The sequence below is a fragment of the Mustela putorius genome, unplaced genomic scaffold, assembly GCF_011764305.1.
Source record: "Mustela putorius furo isolate JIRA1106 unplaced genomic scaffold, ASM1176430v1.1 tig00003858_pilon_pilon_pilon, whole genome shotgun sequence".
NCBI classification, from domain to species: domain Eukaryota; kingdom Metazoa; phylum Chordata; class Mammalia; order Carnivora; family Mustelidae; genus Mustela; species Mustela putorius.
In genome coordinates, this window is record NW_025422010.1 from 30,361,737 (window position 1) to 30,385,004 (window position 23,268).

Below are 23,268 nucleotides of genomic sequence, written 5' to 3' on the forward strand. Positions count from 1 at the left end.
TTGCTATAAAATTAATGTTAGTTAAGTTTCTTCTGTCTTCTTAGTTCTAGAGCCAATACAAAAGCCTCATGAAGGTCCTGGAGAAATGGGGAAACCAGTCGTCATTCCTAAAGAGGATCAAGAAAAGATGAAAGAGATGTTTAAAATCAATCAGTTCAATTTAATGGCGAGTGAGATGATTGCACTCAACAGATCTTTACCAGATGTCAGGTTAGAAGGGTAAGTATCTGGTGTGGTCCTGACAGCAGTGAATTTGAATGAAAAGTGTGTTCTGAGTTCCCAATAAATTACACTTTAATGTTCACTGTTCTTAAAGTGAGTGTTTGATCACTAAGTTATTACTTACCCACTTAAATTTAAATACTGATAAAAATACTGCTGATCATTAGGCTGTAAATTTTAGGCTTTGGAAAATAATAATTTATCTTAATAGATTAGTAAGGGATTTTAAACTTCTCAAAACATTCCTATAATCAGCTTTTTAAAAAAGATTCTTTTAAGAGGTATGTAACTTAAAATGGTAATGTATATAGTCATAGGCGTACAGATTACTAAATTTTTACATGTACATGTGTACCTGTCTAATTGTCATCCACATCAAGATATGTGTGTTGTGTGGATGAATATTCTATAACTTATTTACACACATAGACATTTGGGTTGTCTCCACCTTTGACTCTTATGAGTAAAGCAGTTGTGACATTGTCTTTTGGAGGACTTGGGCGCTCATTTCTGTTTGGTATGTACGGGGAAAGGAATAGATTATACATTTGTATAGCATTAGTATGTGCTACCAGACATTTTTCCAGGATGATTGTACTGATTTACATTCCCACCACCAATGTAAGAGGACCAGTTGCCCCACATGAAGAAGGTAACATAAGGTATCTGGGCTAGAGGACAGCAGACCCCATTAGACAGCTTCCCATTAGAAGCAAAGGAACTATATAGAAAACACATGGAGCAGGTGAACGTAAACATTTACACATTTGGCTCCTGAGACTATAGTCGCCTTGCCCTCTGGGCCTTCCATTATCACCAACAGCCAGGCCATCTTTCTCCAGGCAAGAGATTGGAGGATCTTTCTTGATAGAGTAGGACTAGGCACAGAGGGGGGAAAAAAAAAACAAACCAAACCTCATAGTAATCATCACTCCAAGCTAATATTCAGCTTTTTGGTTCCCTGTTTTTGTAACAAATACATAACCAAGGAATACTAGACAATCACAAGAAACACTCAGACATGAAAAGTATAGTGCCCAGAAGAGAAATAACACAAGTTGGAGGAAGCAAAAACTCTTCAGGGAGAAGAAAACTTAAAAAGAGTTAATCCCAATGAAATAAGAAAGCATATTACAACTGTAAAGCAATAGGATGTTATTCAAAAGATACATTAGGAAAACCAAGAGTGGAGTTTAAAAAGACAGAAAGAAAAGGGCAAAACTTAGCGCAGCTCAGCAGCAATCCTGGAAATAAAGGAGCAAAATATCAGAGGAAAAGAATTGCCAGTCTAGAATTCTGTATCTGTCCTTACTTGCAATCAAATGCATAGGTTAGAAACAGGGCGTTTTTGGAAATGAAAAGTCTCAAAACATGGAACTGCCACACACCCTTTCTTGGAAGGTTACTGGAGATTATGATCCACCAAATGGGGACCTATACTCAGGAAAAGATGGACAGAGGTTGTGGAAGACAGGGGATTTGGCCTAAAACAAATGTGGTGGGAATCCCTTGAGGATGGTGAAGGGCGAGCCCTCGGTGACAGTTGTTAGGCCAAGAGGCAACCACCCAGATGGAAGCAGGACTTTAAGAAGACGGATGATGGTACAGCTGAAGGCCTCTGGAAGAGATTTAGACGATGGGGAGTTTGGGAGGCAATTAGTAAGTGCATAGAAAACCATAGCAGGGAAACTATGATAATTTCAGGGAAGATTTTAAAAGTTGTACAGAGAAAGCAAAAGCATTTATAGTTTAGTACCTGGCACAGCTGTGAATGTGTCCTAGAAGGCCACCATTTAATATTGTTCATATAAAAATTAAACTGTGAAAAAAAAACAATTAAACTGTGTGGGGGATGGGGAGTATCAGTGTGTTTGTCCAGCAGATTGGCTAAGTGGCGGTCAGTCAAAAGAAGCTTCGCTGTGGACATTGGGGAGGGTATGTGCTTTGGTGAGTGCTGTGAAGTGTGTAAACCTGGCGATTCACAGACCTGTACCCCTGGGGATAAAAATATATGTTTATTAAAAATAAAAAATTAAAAAAAAAAAAGAAAGAAGCTTCGCTATAATCTTAAGTTTTCCCAAGCTGTTAACCCTCCTGAACGATATAGACAGAGAGCTGCACTCTTCAGGGAAGCCTGCAGCTGAAATGTTAATGGTGTCTGTGCTAAAAAGAGCCTTGATTGTTAGTGTTCCTGGTAGAGTATTCGGCTATATATGTTACTGTTCTCAACACATTTTATTGAACATTTATGTTTTGAACAGTGTTTAAGTGGTGTGATACACATGCTTGTGCACTAAATTTTGGGGTTGATGAGGACTGCCTAGATTTGAAAGTCTCACTTCGCACAAGCTGCTGATATGCAGTCGTTGCCAACCGTTTGTTCTCTGTGAGAGTGGGCCGCTTACGAAGTTGGCACAAAGTCGCTACTGTCCCTGAGTAGCTTTTTTGTACCTTCTTGCTCCATCTCTGTGCAGGTATCTTTTGAAGTTTTTTTGTTTGTTTGTAACTTTGTGGGGAATTTCAAATATGTACGGAAAGACAGTAGTATAAGGAACCCTCGTGTTCCTCATCTTGCTTCAGTAATGCCCAATAGTCTTGTCTCTTACTTAAACCCTTTCATAGTCCCCCAGCAATCTCTGTCGCCTGGTATGTACACCTCTATGTATCTCACTACTGTTCTAGGGTAAGTCTGTATGAACAGTAGAACACAGTATAAGTGATAGAGTGTTGCTTTCAGGATTAGGTTATAAAATACACTGCGGTTTCTAATTTGGTTTTTACTCTCACTTGGGTTAGCTCTGGAATTAGCCAAGCGACTTGACAGCAGCAGCAGTCCTATTGTAAAGCCCCTCTGGTTTGTGGCCTTTTGTGAATAACCAACTAATTGTGATTAGAAGTGTATTATCCAGTTCCAGGGAAGGGTGTACCATTTGTAAATATTCCAGTGTGTATCTCTGAAAGATGAAGACTCATATAGGAGGGAAGCTCATGATACCATTTCACGCCTAAAAAATTAATTTAACAGTGACTCTATAATAACATGAAATACTTAGTTTGTGTTCAGATTTCCCTAGTTATGTCATACTTCCTTTTTTTTGTAGTGTTGGTTTTTTTTAAAGATTTTATTCACTTGAGAGAGAGAAGGTGAGAGAGAGAGAGCATTAACTGGGGGAGGGTCAGAGGAAGAGGCAGGCTCCCCACCGAATAGAGAGCCCTATGTGGGACTCGATCCTAGGACCCAAGGGCCACAACCCAAGCTGAAGGCAGTCACCCAACCAGCTGAGCCACCCAGGCACCCCTGTAGTGTTTTTATCAGGATCCAAATAACGGCCACACAATGCAAATGGTGCACATGTCTCTCAAGCCTCTCTCAGTCTCTGCAGGTTCCCTCTCCATTATTTACCCCCAGAGACCAGGCAGGGTATCTTGTATCTTTCTTCAGCCTGCATTTTGTGGACTGCATCACTACAGTGTCATCGACTATTCCTCTGTTCCTCTCTTGGCTGTGGATTGGTAGGTTAAAGGCATTTTGTACCAGTATCCTTCAAGTCAGCTGAATTGTGTACTTCTGGTACTAAAGTTGTGCAGTCTAGTCAGTCATGTGCATCCCCATTGGACAGGTCTATTGAATGTCCCATCCATCTTTTTTCTTTCTTAGAACTCCGATTAGCCAGGCTTTGGACTACTTGAATTGGTTCTCTTAGTCTCTTATATTTTTGTCTTACCTTTATTCTTCTTCCAGGGGAAATTTCTAGACTGTCTTTGAGCTATTCTCTTGAATTTTTTATTTGTTAAGTTTTTTATTGCTAAGTTTTTGTCATTGTTATCTGACATTTAAAAAATGTAGACACAAAACCGTACACTTTTTTTGTTGTGAGATATTTAGTATAACAATAGCATTTTATTCTTTCTAGTTTTTAAAGTAAATTTAACTTTCTTTTAAAGACTAATCAGTTCTGGGGTGCCTAAGTGTCTCAGTTTAAGCATTAGGCTCTTAGGTTTGGTTCAGGTCATAATCTCAGGGTCCTCGGATTGAGCCCTGCATCAGGCTCCGTGCTCAGTGGTGAGTCTGCGGGAGATTCTCTCTCCTTTGCCCCTCCCTCCACTCATGCATGCATGTGATCTCTCAGATAAAATAAATAAATAAATTCTAAGAAAAATAATGAGTTCCATGAATCAGGGTGTTGCTGTTAAAGTTCTTCAAAAAAAATTGCTGTGGCCCAGGATGATTAAATTGAGTTTGGATCCAGGTCTGGCTCTAACTTCTTTTCTTTCTCTACCTAATTACTGGAAGTTATTTTTTGTCATTTTCTTAACTATTCCTTTTAATGCTAAGTTAAATTCTGGAAACAGATTTAAATAATGTATTAAGTAGAATTCTGTTTATTTTTTAGATAAGCTCCTCTGGATGATTTTGATGAATTTGTGGATGTTGCTTTGCTTTTAATTTTTAAGATTTTAACTTTCCGGGGCTCCTGGGTGGCTCAGTGAGTTAAAGCCTCTGCCTTCAGCTTAGGTCATGATCCCAGGATCCTGGGATCGAGCCCCGCATCGGGCTCTCTGCTCGGCAGGCAGCCTGCTTCCTCCTCTCTCTTTGCCTGCCTCTCTGCCTACTTGTGATCTCTGTCAAATGAATAAATAAAATCTTAAAAAAAAAAAAAGATTTTAACTTTCCCAGGTGTTTTCAGTAACATATTTGCTCTGTAAATAATTGGTATTTCTAAGGCTGATAGGTGTTTTTGTTTCAGTTACATAAAATTTTATTGTGTACATTTTAGCATAAATATTACTTTTTCATACCTTTGTCTTCTAATTTGGTTTCTACCTGCTTCATGAAATGAAAATTTTCTGTTACAGAACTTTAGAAAATTCCCTGATAGATATATATATATGTGTGTGTGTGTGTGTATTTTTGTTGTTGTTTTTGTTCTATCTTTTGCCTCAGAAAGATGTGGTAACGAGTAGTTTAAAAATATGCTTGGGGGGAGACACCTGGGTGGCTCATTTAGTCGAGGGCCTGCCTTCTGCTCAGGTCATGATCCCAGAGTCCTGGGATGGAGCCCTGTGTCAGGCTCCCCACTAAGCAGGGAGTCTGCTTGTCCTTCTCCCTCTGCCGCTCCCCAAGCACATGTGTGCACTCGCTCATTCTCTCTCTGTCTCTCTCTCAAATAAATAGAATCTTTAAAAAAATACATGCTTGGGGTGCCTGGGTGCTTCATTTGGTTAAGCATCTAGCTTTGGCTCAGGTCAGGTTCTCACAGTCCTGGAAGGGAGTCCTGAGTCTGGCTCCATGCTCAGCAGGGAGTCTGCTTGTCCCTCTCCTTCTGTCCCTCCCCTCATTTGTGCTCCGTCTCTCTTGAAGAAATAAAATAGTTTTTTAAAAAAAAAAGGTTTTTTTGCTTCTAGATATTTGTCTTAAAGTACTTTTTATCATGTATTTTCCATCATTTACTAGGTATCTCTTGAAAATTTTACTTCTTTTTTGGAAAAACTAGCCTTTTCTTTAACTTATTTTTTTTTAAATGGTGTAAACATTCAGGAAGCTATAGGAGATAACAAATCTTTGTTCCAACCACCAGCCTTTTATTGAATCTTAAGTTGCCATATTTTCTTTTTATTTTGCTTTTAGCAATAAAACTTTACGGCTGTAGTTGAATCTCTTTGTATACTTCTCTCAGTTGCATCACACTTCTCTCTACCATTGTTCTGGTTTTTCTACTTACTATACTGTTCATGCTTTAAAAGTACTTCTTCATTACCACATCTTCTTTATCCAGATCGGGAGGGAGACAATCCATAAGTGACTCTTAATCTCACAAAACAAACTAAGGGTTGCTGGGGGGAGGTGGTTTTGGAGAGAGGGGTGGGGTTATGGACATTGGGGAGGGTATGTGCTATGGTGAGTGCTGTGAAGTGTGTAAACCTCGTGATTCACGGACCTGTACCTCTGAGGATAAAAATACATTATATGTTTATAAAAAATAAAATAAATAAATAAAAATTTTTAAAAAGTACTTCTTCATATCTATCTATCTATATATAAATAATATAGTTTATAGTTTTATATTTTTACTTAACAAGTGGTAGTAGAGCATAGGCACATATCCTTGTACAACTTTTTAAGAATTGTTTTTGCCCAAGCATTGATTTGGAGATTTATCCATGTCAGTGCATGTAGTTCTGGATCATTCATTTTAACTGTTTGTAAAAGTCCATTGTATGAATATGCCACAATTTATCTATTGTTCTTTTGCTTTTTGTATATATATTTTATGGTTGCAGTGTCTCTGTAAACATCCTTTTACATGTATTCTCTTCTATAGATATTAACAGTTTTCTGTAGAACAATGCTTTTCAAGTTACAGTTCAGAACCCTTTACTCACTAATGGATCGTAAAATCAGTTTAGTGAATACCTCTTAGCACTTTAATTAATGAAATAGAAGATAGCAGGGTGTGTTTTATGTAAAGGTATTTTTTTCATTAATCATTATTTCAGGATGTATTAGATTAACATAAAATGTATTTGTTATCAAGAGTCATGACCAGAAGTGTTTGTCAGTAGAAGTAAAATTGTGCTGAGAGGTATGCACTTTTTTATTTCACTCAATTTAAAAAAAAAAAAAACTACTCCCACACTGATTTTACCAATTTACATTTTCCAGCTACAGAAGTTCATGCAGAGGATAATAGTGGCATGGACCAGGCTAGCACAGGAGCAGATGTTTTAAAATTTTGATTGCCTTTTTTTATGATGGAACCTATCAGAATGTGGTTGGGTTGGATATGGAGTAAAAGAGAAAAGGAAAAGTAAATTTAGGCTTGAGTAGTCATCTCAATTACAGTGATACTTGCCAAGATAGAAGAGGAAAACAGAAATATGGGGAAGGAAATCAATAAGCATATATTTATAAAAGCCTGGAGTTCAGGGGAGATGTTGAAACTGGAACTATGAATTTGGACAAGTGAATATAAAGTCATGGGCTTTGTTGAGATAGCCTTTGGAGTGGATGAGATGAAAAAGAGGTTAGGTCAGATGATTGACATTTCAGCTTTTGAAGAGTGAGAAGAGGAGGAAGATCTAGCAAAAGGGTAAGAGAACGAGATATGGGAGGAAAATATGTGGATGTCAAGCAAATGTTTAAGGAGTAAGTAAGTGGTCAACTCTTAAATTCTGCTGAGATGAATGATGAAGTCTCTAAATTGACCCATGGATTTCTATATATGGATGTTGTTGGAACTTAGATAAAATTGTTTCTGTGGAGTAATAGGAATGAAACTCTGATTTAAAAGAGTGAGGAAGACTTCCAGTTTCTGTGATGGTGCAGCCTTGGTGATTTAGATCAACTCTTCAGTTGAGGACAATTAGAAAGTCGGGGGGAAAAATCAATATCTATCTCTCTCTCTCTCTCTCTCTCTCTCTCTCTCTCTATATATATATATATATATATATATATATAATTATTTGCTTAAAACCATATAGAGGTTAGAAGGCAGTGAAGAATTTCAGAGCCAAACTATGGGAGAAGGTAAAGACTCAGAGAAACAAGTCCGGAACTTTTACCTTGATGCATTCCAGGAAGTGAATACCTAAATAGTACTTTTTTTTTTTTTTTACATTCCATATGATTTATTATTTTTTTATTTAAATTCAGTTAGTTAGCCAATATATAGTACATAATTAGTTTCAGATGTAGTGTTTATAAATAGTACTTTTGATAGCATTTTGGTGCTGGGGCATAACACCTGGAGTCCAGAACCTATCAAGTCTGTATGTGTGTGTGTGTTTTGAGAGGGGAGAATCAGATATCCCTTCCTCCATGTTTTAGTTTAGGTTCCTAGGAAGAATGATGAAATTGAAGTCGATCAGCCCTGGTGGTAACTGAAGCCCAAGTTTAAACCATCTTAATCCAGAAAATCGAATTTACTGCTGCCCTGGCTCCCCCTAAATTGAAATGTAAATCCTCTCTGAAGCAAGTTATTAGGCCAATAAATTTTTAAATGGTATTTTGTACACAGTGTCTGGTTTACACTAGACACCCAACGAAACAGGGCACATGAAAGAAAACAAAACAGTAGACAATGAAAATAGACCTAGAATGACAAGTAATAGAGTTATCAGACATAGACTTTAAAATGATTGTACATAATATTGTTTTCAAGATTTAAAAACAAGATTGAGAATTTCAGCAGAGAACTAGAATCTATTAGAAAATAATGAAGTGAGGGGTGCCTGGGTGGCTCAGTGGTTTAGAGCCCCTGTTTTCAGCTCAGGTCATGATCCCAGGGTTCTGGGATCAAGTTCCGCATTGGGCTCTCTGCTCAGCAGGGAGCTTGTTTCCCCCTCTGTCTGCCTACTTGTGATCTCTGCCTGTCAGATAAATAAATAAAATCTTTTAAAGAAAAGAACCAAGTAGAAATTCTAGAACTGGAGAAGTACAGTAATAAAAAGTAAAGACTAATGGATGGGTTTAGCAGCAGACTAGACATAGCTAAAGAGAGAATTAGTGAGCTGAATTATAGATCAGAAGTAAACATCCAAAATGAAGCATAGAGGATGGAGAATAAAGAAGGGATAGTAAGAGATACAGGAGATAAAGAGGTCTAGGACTGCCGACAAATTGTAGTCAAAATAAGAAAGAGAATAGAGGAGTACCAATATTCAAAAGTATAATAGCCAAGAACTTTCTAAAACTAATGTTAAAAACTTTAAGGCACAAAATCAGTTTGATGAACCTTCAGCAGGGTACCTGCCACATCATACTTGGGCATATCATAATAAAACTGTTGGAAGCCAGAGCTAGAGAAAAGAATTGTAAAAACAAGCAAAGGGTTGGAGGGGGAAGGTAAAGATCACCTTCAAAGGTCCAACAGTAAGTCTGACAGCTACTTCTCAACAGAAAAAATAAGGAAGCCAAAAGGTAATAACTGTCTTTTAGAGTCTGAGATAACTTTAAATAAGCCTAAAATTTTATACCCAGCACAGATACCTTTCAAAAATAAAGACCTGTAAGAGAAACAAAACTGAGATGATTCATTACCCTAAAAAACACTAAAGGGTGTTCTCTAAGCAGAAAGAAAATGATCCTACTGGAATGATCAGGTATGGAAATGAAGGAAGAACAATGGAATTGGTAAATATGTAGACAAATGAAGGTCAACTATGTAAAGAATATCTTATCATATAAAATATCAGTAAAATTAAAATACAGAACAAAGCATTTTCTTTGGGGATAAACATTTGTAAGGTTTTTTTGGGATGTGTATGTATTGTCAAGTTGTGGGTGGTAAAGATAGCAATTAGTATTAGACTTTAATAAATCAAGTTTGTGTGTTGCAGTTTTTAAGGTTATCACTAGAAGAAGATAAATATTGGAATGGAGAAAGTAAAATTTTAAAAATATAAATTCAGAGGCACTTGGCTGGCTCAGTTGGTAGAGCATGTGACTCTTGATATTGCAGTCATGAGTTCAGTCAAGCCACACATTGGGTATGGAATCCATTTTTATATATATAATGAAAATTCAGAAGTATAGATAAAAGATTAGGATCAATAAGTACTGATTGTTTTAAGGTTGATACTTATAATGAAGATAATTATATTTCTATGTCAGTTTTCTAACAAAAGATGGGCAACAGATTTTTTTTTTAAATACCACTTACAGTGCAATCAAAAAATATCAAATATTAGAAACTCTCTTCAAAGAAAATTCCAAAATGTTATTGAGAGAAATTAAAGATCTAATTAATGGAACAATGCCCATCTTTATGGGTGGACAGTTCAATATTATAAAATGTTGGTTTTCTCCAAATTGATTTATAGATTCAGTGAATTTCTAGTCACCACGTTTGTGTGTGTGTATAATTTGACAGATTGGTTCCCAAATGTAACTGGAAGTGCAGAGACCAAGAATAGCCAGACATTTTTGTAGAAGAATAAGGTTGGAGGATTTGCAATAACAGTTACCAAAATGTCTCAAGAAGGTATAATAATTAAGATATTTTTGCAAGGATAAACACACACATTGGTGAAACAAAAATAGGGAGTCTGTAACCAGTCCCATACTACGTGAACACTTGGTTTAAGACAAAGATAGCACTGCTTAGTAGTAGAAGGATGTTCTTCTAAAGAAAAAAGTAAACAGTATTGGGTCATCCTGATAATAATTGAAGGACAAAACTGAAACTAACTTTTTCTCACACAATGTAGAAAATCATTTTCATGTGTATTACAGATATCAGTGTGAGGGCAAAGCAATAAAGCTCCTAGCAGATAACACAGAATTTATTATGATCCTGAGAGAGAGGAAGATTTTTTAAACAGGACTTAGAAACACCCAAAAAATGCAGGGAAAGTTTGATAAATGGGACTGCATTAAAGACTTCCTGTTCATTAAAAAAAAAAAAGTAGAAAGAAAAATACATTGAAAAGGCAAGTCACAGAAGAAATTTATAATACTGATAGCCAGCAAAATGCTCAGATCCAGAATATATAAATAACTCCTGCACATCAAAAAGGAAAAGGAAAACGGATAAAGACTTGAAGAGATAATCCTAATGACCAATAAACACAAGACAAGATGCTCAACCTTTTTAGTAATCAAGAAAACACAAAACTAATGAAATACCATTTCATACTCTCATATAGTGTTGGTGGCAGTGTAAATTGTTACACCCACATTGAAAAACATGCCAGTATCTAGTAAAATGAGCAGCAGCATACTTCATGACCCAGCAGATCTGCACCTAGGTGTGTCTAACAGATGCATGCACGAATGCTTTTTGAGACAAGGCCAGAAATGTTAATGGTAGTACTTTTATATTGGCTCCAAACTGAAATAATCTAAATGTGCATCAGCAGTGATTGTGGTAGATCCATACGATGGAATACTTTATAAGCAGTGGAAATGAACAAAAGCAACAATGTGAATGAATGTCACCATTTATACCAAGCTAGAGTCACAGAAGAGTATATATGGAATTATGCTGTCTCTTGGAAGGCCAGAAACAGGCACCACAAAACCATGATGGTAAGGGTTAGGACAGTGATTCCTTAGGGGAGGAAGAAAACGTAATGGGAGCAAGGGGACTTGTGGTGCTAGCCATGTTCTCTTTCTTCCCTTGAGTCATGGTTACATGGGCATTTGATGTGTGATAACTCATTCAGATCTAAATTTATGTTTTGTGCGCTCTGCTTTACTTCAAATAAAATCAACTTGAGAAGAGTGGGGGAAGCAAAGTGGGGGGGCAGCAGCTGAGGCAGTAGGGGTGTCAGTGCTTTGGAGGCATCATCGGAGAAAGGAGCGAAGTGGAGGTGTTAGCTAGGGGGATTGTGCGATTACAGGAGATTCTATCTTTTTTCAAAGATGGTATATAGTGTAGTCTGTGTGTTGATGGGAATGATCCCACTCAGGGTAACTGAGAGGGGAGTATTACAGCAAGAGCATTTAACTTGAGTGGGTGAGAAGGAATGTAGTTGGCTTCAGACAGGAATAGGGATAATTCGGGCCTCAAGTCGTGGGAAAAAGGCACAATGTTCGCGATCACCATGCGTACAGGATGGTAAATATGTTCATGGGAATATGGAAATTCTCTGATAGCTTCTGTGTTTTTTGGTGAAATTGTCACCGTGAGTGAGGAAGATGGGGAAGGTACTTATAATCTGTGGACATGTAAAACAAGCACGTTGAAGGAGGCAAGTAGGAAATTCGGGAGAACTCTGCACAGTGCTGAGAGCCTGCTTGAGGTTTGTGGTTATAAATTGGAAATGAGGCCATTCAGCATGCTCTCATGTTTTCTTTAGCCATATTCAGCCCCTCAAGTGAGGTGCAAACTCAGCATAAAGTTGGACTTAGCTGGGATTGGGATATTCCAGCAAGGGAGAGAAAACAATAGGGAGCCCAGGATGACACTAATGATAAAAAGCCACGGATCTAAGCAGAGTAGCAGACCTGGAGAACATGAAGGGGGTAACAGAAAGTAAGAAGAGGGAGGGTCTGGAGTGGAGACCGCTGTGAAGGAAGCCAAAGATCTAGGATTATTGGAGTAATTGAGTTGGAAGAGCAAGGATGGGGAGGTGGGGGTGATGGTGACCAGAGATTGTGATGCTTAAAATGGAGATGATCGGTACTGGCAGGGTCTAGGGATATAGCATGAAAGTACATGGGTGAGATGTATTAGAGGACAGTTTTATTGGAGGAGGGCAGAACAAAGATCTGGAGGCCAGGGTATTGAAAAATGGACTACATAGATGCTAAAATAACCAAGAATGTTATGACAAGAGTAGCGGTGGAACTGGTAGGGAAGGTGATAGATGACAGTGACAAGGATGGATTGGCACATTCTTTAAAAGACTTGGGCCTTCTTAGGGAAAAGCAACAGTCTTCAATCAGCAGTAAGGAACAGGGGATGTATCTACCACCCCCTCCAGATTGAGTGGTATGTGATCTAGGGAAGAAAAGCATCCTCCTCTTGAAGATTACTCATAGGATGCCTGGGTGGCTCAGTTGGTTTAGGACTGCCCGACTCTTGATTTTGGCTCAGGTCACGATCTCAGGGGTTATGAGATCAGGCCCCATGTTAGGCACCGTGCTCATTGAGAAGTCTACTCGAGATTCTCTTCCTGTTCCTCTGCACCTCCTTCTCACTTTCACTCTCTCTTTCAAATAATCTTTAGAAAAAATAGACTTCTTAGGAAGTGGTCTTCTGGCAATATTTTAATTAGTGCTAGAAGGTGAAGGGAATACTCAGAAAAGGGATTATGAGGAGGTGCCTGGGTGGCTCAGTTGGTTAAGCATCTGCCTTCAGCTCAGGTCATGATCCTGGGATCCTGGAAATGTGCCCCCTGTCGGGTTCCCTGCTCAGGGGGGAGCCTGCTTCTCCCTCTCCCTCCGACTGCTGCTTTTCCACCTTGTGCTCTCTTTTGTTCTATCAAATAAATTTAAAACCTCTTAAAAAGGGGGGATTAGGAATATAGCTGATTTTACTGGTTCAAAACCAAGAATTCCTGGCACCAAAGTGGAAGGTTTGCAGGTGTTATAAAACAGTCAGTTACTTCACCTGCAAAATATTGGTTTATTTGGGAATAACAGAGAATTGCAATTCAGGACAAACTACACAAAACCGTAGGCAAATCCAGTGATCAAAGGGAAAGACTTCTTTTATGGAGGAAGAAATTGGGAAGAGGGTTTGTTTTTTTGTTTGCTTGTTTGTTTGTTTTGAGGGAGAGAGAGCATGCCCGTGAGAGGTCAGAGGGAGAGAGAATCTCAAGCAGACTCTTGACTGAGAGACTGAGCCACCTGGGTGCCCCAGGAAAAGCTGTTTTGAGTGAAATTTCATTACAGAAAAGCAGGAGTTCAGGGTTATGATGGTTTCTCATCTGCTGAGGTGCAGGTGGTACTCAGTTTCTTGTAGAAGATGCGTGTACATCTTTCCCTGTTGGGACCTGTAGTGAGTGAATTCCTGTTAACCATTCTTTTGTTGGAGTCTGTAATTGACATTCTTATAACTGAAGTTGGGTGGTATGGCTCCCCTTTCCTGCCTCCTCCCCCGCTTCCCAGGCTCCTGACTTTTCATGAGGTTTCTCTCCATTAATTTTCACAGAGGTCAGGAGCTTTAGTTAGCCCAGTAGCAATTAGGATTTGGGAAATTGACAATAACTGAAAGGCCTGGGTTTTTTGTCACTTATTCACAGCATTATCTTACAGTTTTAGAACATTTTCACGGGGTATATAATGATGTAGTTATTCTCATTTCTAATATTTTTATTACTTTTCTTTTTCTTTAAATAATCTTGCTAATGATTTGCAATTTTTAATTCTCAAAAAAGAAGTAGCTTTTCCTTTATCTCATTTTTTTTAAAGCTGATGCTGATAATCCAACCCATATGTATTTTTTTTAAGATTTTATTTATTTATGTGACAGAGATCACAAGTAGGCAGAGAGGCAGGCAGAGAGAGAGGAGGACGCAGGCTCCTGCTGAGCAGAGAGCCCGATGCGGGGCTTGATCCCAGGACCCTGGGATAACGACCTGAGCCGAAGGCAGAGTCTTTAACCTAAACACTGAGCCACCCAGGCGCCCCATCTCATTTTTTTTTTTTTAAAGATTTTATTTATTTATTTGACAGAGAGAAATCACAAGTAGATGGAGAGGCAGGCAGAGAGAGAGAGGGAAGCAGGCTCTCTGCTGAGCAGAGAGCCCGATGCGGGACTCGATCCCAGGACTCTGAGATCATGACCTGAGCCGAAGGCAGCGGCTTAACCCACTGAGCCACCCAGGCACCCCCCCCATCTCATTTTTTTAGAATTTTTTTTTTCTGTAATTATCTCTTCTGTTTTGTGTTTAATCTGGTCTCTCCCTTCTTTAGTTAAGTGCTTAATCTATTATTTAAAAAATATTTTTGTTTTCTAATAGTCATTAAGGATGCAGTATCTGGGGTGCCTGGGTGGCTCAGTTGGTTGAGCGACTGCCTTTCATGATCCTGGAGTCCCGGGATCGAGTCCCACAAAAGGCTCCATGCTCGGTTGGGGAGTCTGCTTCTTGCTCTGGCCCTCCCCTATCTCATGCTCGCTCTCTCTCTCTCTCTCTCTCATTCTCTCTCAAATATATGAATAAAATCTTTTTAAAAAAAGACTATTTATGAACACTTCAGTGCAGCCTATTGTTTTATGTATTTTCATTCTTACTTATTCCTAAGTAGTTGGTGAATTCCATTTGATTTCTGCTTAACTCAGGATGACCTAGAAATACATTTAAATGTTTCTAGGTACATTTCTTTCTGCATTTTGATTTGCTCATTTTTAATTAGTGATTTCTAGATTAATTTCATCATAGCCAGAGAACATAACCTGTATATGAATATGATCTATTTCAAATGGGTTGAAACCTCCTTTTTGACCTAGAAAGTGTTCAGAAAGTGTTCAGCGTTTTAAAAATGTTTCCTCTGCAGTTGAAAATAACTGTTTGGTTGCCTCTTACTTCTGGGGTTTTTTCTGCTTCTTAGTACATGGTGTGTTAGATTCTGATTAATTTGTATTTTTAAAAAACCTCCCCTATAATTATGGATTTGACAGTTTCTCAATTTGTTCTTTTACTTTTCAAGGCTACATCATTGGATGCAGTGATTGATAGTATATTCTTGTTTTTAAACCCAGTGTTCACTATATCTGTATTAATTTTTTTACCCTGGTTTTGATTTTGCTATACTACTTTTAGTCCGTTTAGCATTTTCCTTGTATGTCTGTTTTTTTTTTTCTATTTCTTTCAACCAACTGTGATTTAATTTTATGTATATCTCTATTAAATGGCTGGATTTATATTTTCATTTCACTCCAGTCATTTTTTAATAGGTGAGTTTGATGCATCTACATTTATTGTGACTATTAAATTTGGATTTCTTTTAGGTTGAACCATATGAAATTGATATTCAACCATTTTTGACCTGTGAAAACGAGTTTCATAAAGTTCAACCTAATCTTGTTTTTTGTTCACCATCCTTTTTATTTTTTCCTCTCCTGCCTTGCTAATTGATATAGTTTCATTTGATAAAATTTTTAGTATTCATGTTTTTCTGTCTCTTGGTTTGGAAGCTGCACATTTTATTCCTTTAGTAGTAAGACTTGGGTATATTGTAATTGTCAAATTCCAAGTCATTCCAAGGGGACTTACCTTTATCTACGTGTTCACTGCGCATCATGTACTCTTTTTTTTTTTTTTTCAAGATTTTATTTATTTATTTGACAGAGAGAGAGGAGGAAGCAGGCTCCCTGCTGAGCAGAGAGCCCGATGCGGGGCTCGATCCCAGGACCCTGAGATCATTGACCCGAGCCGAAGACAGCAGCTTAACCCACTGAGCCACCCAGGCGCCCCCATCATGTACTCTTGATCTGAGCATTCATATTCTTCAATTCTGGGACATTTCTGGCTGTAATCTTAAATATTGCTTTGTTACCATTCCCTCAGCTTATTCTTCTGGAATTATTCATATGCATAGACTAGAGCTTCTCAGTCTATACTTTTTTCCCCTTTGTCCCTTTTTGTTATATATAATGAATTTCTCATTAATATCTCAATAGTGGCTAAATCCAGGTCTCGCTCTGCCATTTATTGGCTTTGTGGCTTTGGAAGAGGTAGTGACCTTTCTATACTTGAGAATCCTTATCTGAACAGTAAGGAATATAACGAGGGCTGTTGTGAGGCTTTGTAGTGCTTCGAATACTTCCTGGCACCTAGGAAACAGAGACCTGTGTTCACAGAGTAAGCTCTAGGTCCAAGTATGAGTTTCATGAAAAGCCATTACAAGCATGCTTTTCCACCCCATTCTTTTTACTAAGCACTGACTGGCTTCTGCAGTGGATTAATAATGAAATGTGCAACAAGAAACACGAGATGTATATTTATCTCTGCACTAAGATGAACAAAGCTGGCCAACAGGTACTTTTCAGACTACTTTACAGAGGTGGAAGTATAAGTGGTGTCGACAGCCCCCAGAGTGCAGCTTTTTTACCCCCTTTTCTGAATCCAGAAAAGCCCTGCTTGACCTAAGTCTTGGGCTTACCTGGTAGTATAGTTGGCAGTGTCTCAACCATCCTATGCCTGCCAGGAGCCTTTCCTCTATTGCAGGATCTCCAAGGACCCATTTCCTGCAGGAAACTGGGGGAAAGAATAACATTGTTCAAGTGTCAAGAAGAGTGAAAAACAATCAAAGAATAACTTTCGTAATGTGTGATCTTAGGAAGGAGCTTTGAGGCAAATTCCAAGTCATCTAATGTGGCAATTCCATCCTATGTAATTAGTCTCAGATGTTCAAAAAGTAATAATACCAGGGGCGCCTGGGTTGCTCAGTTGTTAAGTGCCTGCCTTTGGCTCAGGTCATGATCCCTGTGTCCTGGATCAAACCCCGCATCAGGGTCCCTGCTCAGTGGGAAGCCTGCTTCTCCCTCTCCCACTCTCCCTGCTTGTATTCCCTCTCTCACTTTGTCTCTCTCTGTCAAATAAAATCTTAAAAAAAAAAAAAAGTAATACCAATTAGTGAGTGCTTATTATGTACCAGGCACTACACACATTATCATTTTTAAGCAATTGAGTAAAATAGTAGTATGCCCAGTTGACAGATGGGGAAACTCAGACTTGGGGAGATTAAATGATTTGTGTTAAGTGCAGTTAATAAGTGATTCAAGTGAAATCTATCATTGACAAAACGTGTAATCTTAATCACTGTGCTCTGCCATCACGTGTATGAAGGATCTTCATTGATCTTGTCTGAATGGCAGTATACGGAGGAAAAATTATAAAATGTTGCCAGACACTGCCAGACAGGTGGCCCACCTTAAGAAATATTGACTTGTCGTTGGTAAAGGGTAGTGATAGGCTAACTTAGTGGATGACAAATACTTTAAAAATCATTGCTGAAAGGAACATGGAGAAGAGAATTGGATTATATACACATAGTCACTTTGACTTAGCATAAAGCTGTTTCCTTTCCCAAGGCCTCAGTTTCCTTATCTGTAAAATTGGGAGAACAGTGCCTCTGTCTTATGATTGTTGTGAGGATAGAGTGAGGCAATGCGTAAAAATTCGTAATGCCATTTCAGGCCCTAAAAGGGCTAAAAATAAGTACAATGAGAATTTAACAGTTGCAAAATAATATAAATCGTAATTATCATGGCACTTCTATTGTTCTACATTCCTGAATTGTTAGGTGTTTGTGTGGATTGATCCTCTGGTAAGCCCAGTCTTGCTGAGATGATCACTATCCTAAGCAAATATAATAATCTATTTCCCAAAACACTGCTGAGTCACTCAGGCAGGCACTCAAACTCACTCAGACCACATTGTGAATTTCATGCATTAGAGTTAATTCAGTAATTCTTTCACTCACTTATAACAAGAATGCTTGTTATGTAGGCCATCTTTTAATTACTGTTGTCCATGGAAACATAGATGAAACCACTTATGTTTTCACTCATTGTGTAAAACCAGAGATTTTTCAGTCAACTCCAGCTCTGTTCCAGTATGTAACTCACTCCCACTAAAAGCATCTGTCCACTGTGGTTGTGATGGTATAGTTTCAAAAACCTGCCCATCTCCCCTCATCCTTTTCTCAGTCTGTGCTCTCTGACAAACAAAGGAGTAAACCAGGGAAAAGAAGGGCATGGGATGTGAAAGACAGGAGATTCAGTGTGCAGGACAGCCAGTAGAATCCCGGTGAGAATGGCAGAGGGAAAGCCCTGGACCACAGTGGTGCGGGCACAGAGGCAACCCGCCCAGAAAACTTCAGGAGGGATTGCTTTAAGATGATTTCATTCATATTACAGCTCATGCTTCCAAACATGTTAAGAGACTATTTAAACGATTTGTTGAGAGTCTGGATTTGAATTAGTGATAGATACATAGAAAATAAAGAAAAGTGGCAAAAATAACTTAGGGTAAAGTGGAAGGCAATGTCCTGGAGAAAAGGAAAAGTATTCACAATGTACGAATCAGCTTTAAGTAGCATTTTACATAGTCCTTATATAAATATTAAATAACAGTGAACCAGATTTCTAATTGCAACACATAGCAATTGTATGTGTTAGGATGAGGATAGGAGGGAAATAAATCCTTACATTCTGCAGTAAGTTAATATGTAATATCTAGAACTAGAAAAAAATCAGCAAATAAAAATTCAGATAGAGTATTTAGAATTATGGAGGTAAATACCAAGAGAAAGAGGTCAAAGAATTGCATGTGGTTTCCTTACAGGGACAGAATGGTAGAGAGGGGAGGGAATAGCTTTTTAAAACAAGCTTTACACTGTTCTTTTATTCTTTATGTTCTCATATTTCTTGTAGATTCCTAATTGCTATGTCTTATGGTAGCTTTGTTTTTAACTGAGAAATTGGCAAACTTTTTTCCAAAGTGGCTGCACTGTGAACATTCCCACCTGCAAAATGTCCGAGTGTTCAAGTTTCTCCACAACTTCACCAACATTTTTTTGTACCTGTATTTATTCTTAGAGATGTTCTGCTGCATATGAAGTAGTATCTCTTTGTGATCTTCATTTGCATTGCCTTTGACTAATGATATTGGGGATATTTTCATGTATTTATTGGCCATTCTTATATCTTTAGTGAAACTTCTCTGGATTTTTTGCCCATGTTTTATCAGATTGTCTTTCTATTGCAGAGCTGTAAGAGTTACTTATATATTCTAGATACAGCTCCTTTATCAGATAAATAATTTCTAAGTATCTTCTCTGAGTTTGTGTCTTGTCTTTTCATTTCCTTAGTGGTATTTTTTAAAGCACAAAAATTTTTAATTTTGATAAAGACAAATGTATTAGTTTGTATTATGCTTTTAGTGTCATATCATGTTTAATAGTACAAGACTAAAAGCTTTCCCCTAAGGTCAGAAGCAAGGAAAGAATGCTCTCCACGTCTATTCAACATTGTACTTGAAGGCATTCCAAAACTCAGAAGTATGTACCAAGTGTAGAAGGAGAGCCCGCAAGAGAAACACACTCTTTCTGTTCTGAGGCATGAGAACAGGGTTTCTTAAGGGTTAGTGGAGAAACACCTCCCCCATATTTGTATCTTCTTTTTTCCCCTTCTCTGCTCTCCTTGTCCCTAGGGTTGTTGCCAGGGCTTTCCAGCCATGGGAGCAGTGCGGGGAGTCTCCTTCTCCCTCTCCCACTCCCCCTGCTTGTATTCCCTCTCTCGCTGTGTCTCTGTCAAAAAAATAAATAAAATCTTTAAAAAAAAAAATGAGATGATGAGCTATAAGGTGGAAGAAAATATTTGCAAACCATACCTCCAACAAAGGACTCGTATCAAAAATATATGAAGAACTCTCAAACATAACCCAATTAAGAAAAATGAAAGCACTAAAATGTTGTCAAAACACTTGACACTTACCCAAGATACCATATGGATGGCAAATGAACACAGGAAAAGACATTAGCCATCGAGGAAATGCCAATTAAAACCATAATGAGGTACCACTCTATGCCTCTTTAAATGGCTACCAAAAAATATAGTATCAAGTGCTGACAAAGATCCAGGGCATTTGGAACTCTCATACATTTCTGGTAGGAATGCAAAATGACACAGTCTCTTCATAACAGCCCTAAACTGGAAACAGCTAGTGAATGAAGACACTGAAAGATGAGATTTCTGATGCGCTCTTCATAAAAAAATAAACTTTTGACACATAGGACTTCAGTGAATCTCAGAGACATGCTGAGTAAAACAAACCAGTATCCAAGATTACACGGTGTGTAATTCCATTTATAGGATATTTGTGAAAAGGCAAAACAATAGCAATGGAGAACAGATACTGGTTGCTAAGGGTTACGTGTAGGGGAGGTTGAGACTATATATCCCTATATAGGGATAAGAAAAGGGGTTCTTTGGAGGTGGAACTGTTCTGTTTCCTAAAAGTGGTGGTGGTTTTATGAAGCTATGCATTTTTTTAAAACTCAGAGAATTTATTACTCCCTTCAAAGAAATGACGCTGTTGGTAGGTATGTGGAACACTGAAACTATGACACACTGCTGGTGATGGTAGAAATTACTACATCCTCTTTGGAAAACCACTCTTGGTATCTACTAAAGCTGAGCCTGTGTATACCTTATTGCCCAGTAACACAAAAATGCATACATGCAGTCACCAAAAGATGTGTACATGAGTGATTTTCTCAGCACTGTTTATAGTAGCCTAGACTGGAAAGTATCTTAATGTCCATAAATATTAGAATAGAAAAGAAGCTATGATATATGTATGTGGGGTGGTATGTGTGAACCCATATATCACACATACACATTTCTATTCCTTTAAAGGAGTACTGTGCAGCAGTAAAAATAAACTTGCCCATATCAGCATGGATGGTATACAAGCAGTGTTGAAGGAAAGAATTGAGGCACAAAAGAATATGCTCTGTATCGGTAGTTCTTTTAAAGTGTGGTCCTGGGACGTTTGGAGGTCCTTCAGATGATCCTTTCAGGGAGCCTGCAAGGTCAAAAAGTTTTCATAGTGTTACCAAGACATTGATTTGCCCCCTTCACTCTTACCCTTCAGCTAGCGCACCATGGAGTTTGAGAAGCTGTGTAAATCAGGGTCTAGCAGGGAAACAGAAATCACACAATAATTCGAACAGAAAATTTTAATATAATGAGGTTAACTGTGAGGGGGTAAAGACAGTTATGAAGTATATCCTAGGGTCGAGAGTACCAGGGAATGACAAACGTTGAAGGGAGCCTTCTCCCTGATGCTGGACTTCAGACCTCGTTGGAGAAGTCATGTTTGCTGCTCATTGGGTGGTAGAGAAATTTGCTAGTTACCATTGGCGAGACCTGGCACGCAGTACCCTCCAGAGTGAGGGCTGACAGACAGGCTTAATGAGTAGGAGATCAGAGCCAGAACTGGCAAACAGGAACCATGCTTCTTGGGGTACAGAAAGCCAAAACTGGGAACCAGCTGCTGAGGTACCTGAGAGACTGAGAATGTGCCTAAGAGGGTGGGTGCTGCTGAAACTCAGTGGGGATGATGCATCTGGGTGTGCGGCTCCCACTCCACAGGCAGTGCCAAAGCAGGAAGAAGAAAAACGAAAGTGTGCTGGAACCAGGAAGGGAAATTTGCACTTCCTGCAGTGTCCCTTCGTGTGTGTGCCGTGCAAAGCTTATGTATGCCTTTTGCCAGCTGCAAAGACGACATACTTATAGGAGCCAGTCGCATGATCACAGAGCAGGCAGTGGAGGGTGTATTTGGATCTAAGAGGCAATAAATCCATAATGGGCACACTCTGTGATAGCATGGATCACCTCTGATAGCATAATATGTCTTTGTATATTCTTAGGTTTTAAGATTTTCTGTTTCAGTGTGTAACATAAATACCAGCAGCTGTACTTTACATAAAAGTGCTTTGGGATCATCAGTTTTTAAACACAAAGGGGTTATGAGTCAAAAGTTTGAGAACTGTTGCTCTATATTATTCCCTTTAAATTAAAGTTCAAACAAAAGACAGTTCATCGGCAATGCTAAAGGCCCAGCATACTGGTTACTTTGGGCGGGAGCACAAAAGAACCTTCTGGGGTACAGGTCACAGTCTGTTTCTTCATCTGGGTGCTGATGCATTCACTTGGTGGAAGCTCATTCGTGCTTATGATCTGTCTGCTTTTTGTATGCGTATTATAATTTCAGTAAAAAGTTCAGCCTCTTCTTTTCCCTCTTTCCCCAACCTACACCCTGTTGTGAAACCTGCATGTAACTTTTTTTAATAGTAGCACAGTCCTACACTAGCTAATCTTCATTCCTCAGGATGAAAGACTCAGTTGGGACAGAGTGGGGAAAAAAGCTGCTTGGTAACACAGCTGTGGCCTTCCTGCTCACCCTCAGCTCTGTGTCCCCCACCCCCAGAATGATCCCCTACTCCCACCTACTCCCACCCCCAGAATGATTCCCTACTGGTGGGCATAGTTGGTCCCTCCATGGGAGTAGCTTAACTAGAAGGCTGAAAGGATCTTTGGTTTTCCTTGAGTGCCCTATATATTTCCCAGGTTGGGGTGGGGCTTACATGTTCTGAGATCAGTTATGTTGACTTTTTCATACTTTCTCTATATTTCCTATGCTATTTTGAGAGAATATTTATGAATTCCCTGTATTCTCTGAATGATTAAATTTAACTGATTTAGGAAATTATTTTCCTTTTTGTCTGGATCCTGGTTTGTGCTTTGCTTTTTGATTCTTTCATCCTCTCTGAACGATTTCCATTTTAGTCTCTATTTCTAGTGTTCTTACTGTCTTTATGGTCTTTCTTTCCATATAGTTTCAGAATTGAATTCTTTCCTGTGTCTTCCAAGAAATAAGTCTGACCTATTTCTTCTCTTCTGCAGAATCTCTTCTCAGAATTTCCTCTTCTTCCTGTCCACTTGCTAGCCGTGCACACAGCTACTGGTACTGCTTATACACTGCACAGTTTGCTTAGTCATCTTCTGTGTCTCACTTGATTTCATTCTTTTGTTGTTTGGTAAGCCAGCAGCTATGTAGTTGCTCTGGCTGATCTCTGCTTCC

General features: G+C 38.7%; 1 protein-coding gene across 1 annotated transcript in view; it reads left to right on the forward strand.

Moving 5' to 3' along the window:
• Window positions 1-23,268, forward strand: part of GALNT1 (polypeptide N-acetylgalactosaminyltransferase 1) — a 77,207-nt gene that overhangs the window by 22,218 nt on the left and 31,721 nt on the right. Inside the window, exon 3 of the mRNA XM_004752294.3 lies at window positions 45-219. Coding sequence (XP_004752351.1) covers window positions 45-219 — 175 coding nt within the window. The remainder of the gene's footprint in view (window positions 1-44; window positions 220-23,268) is intronic.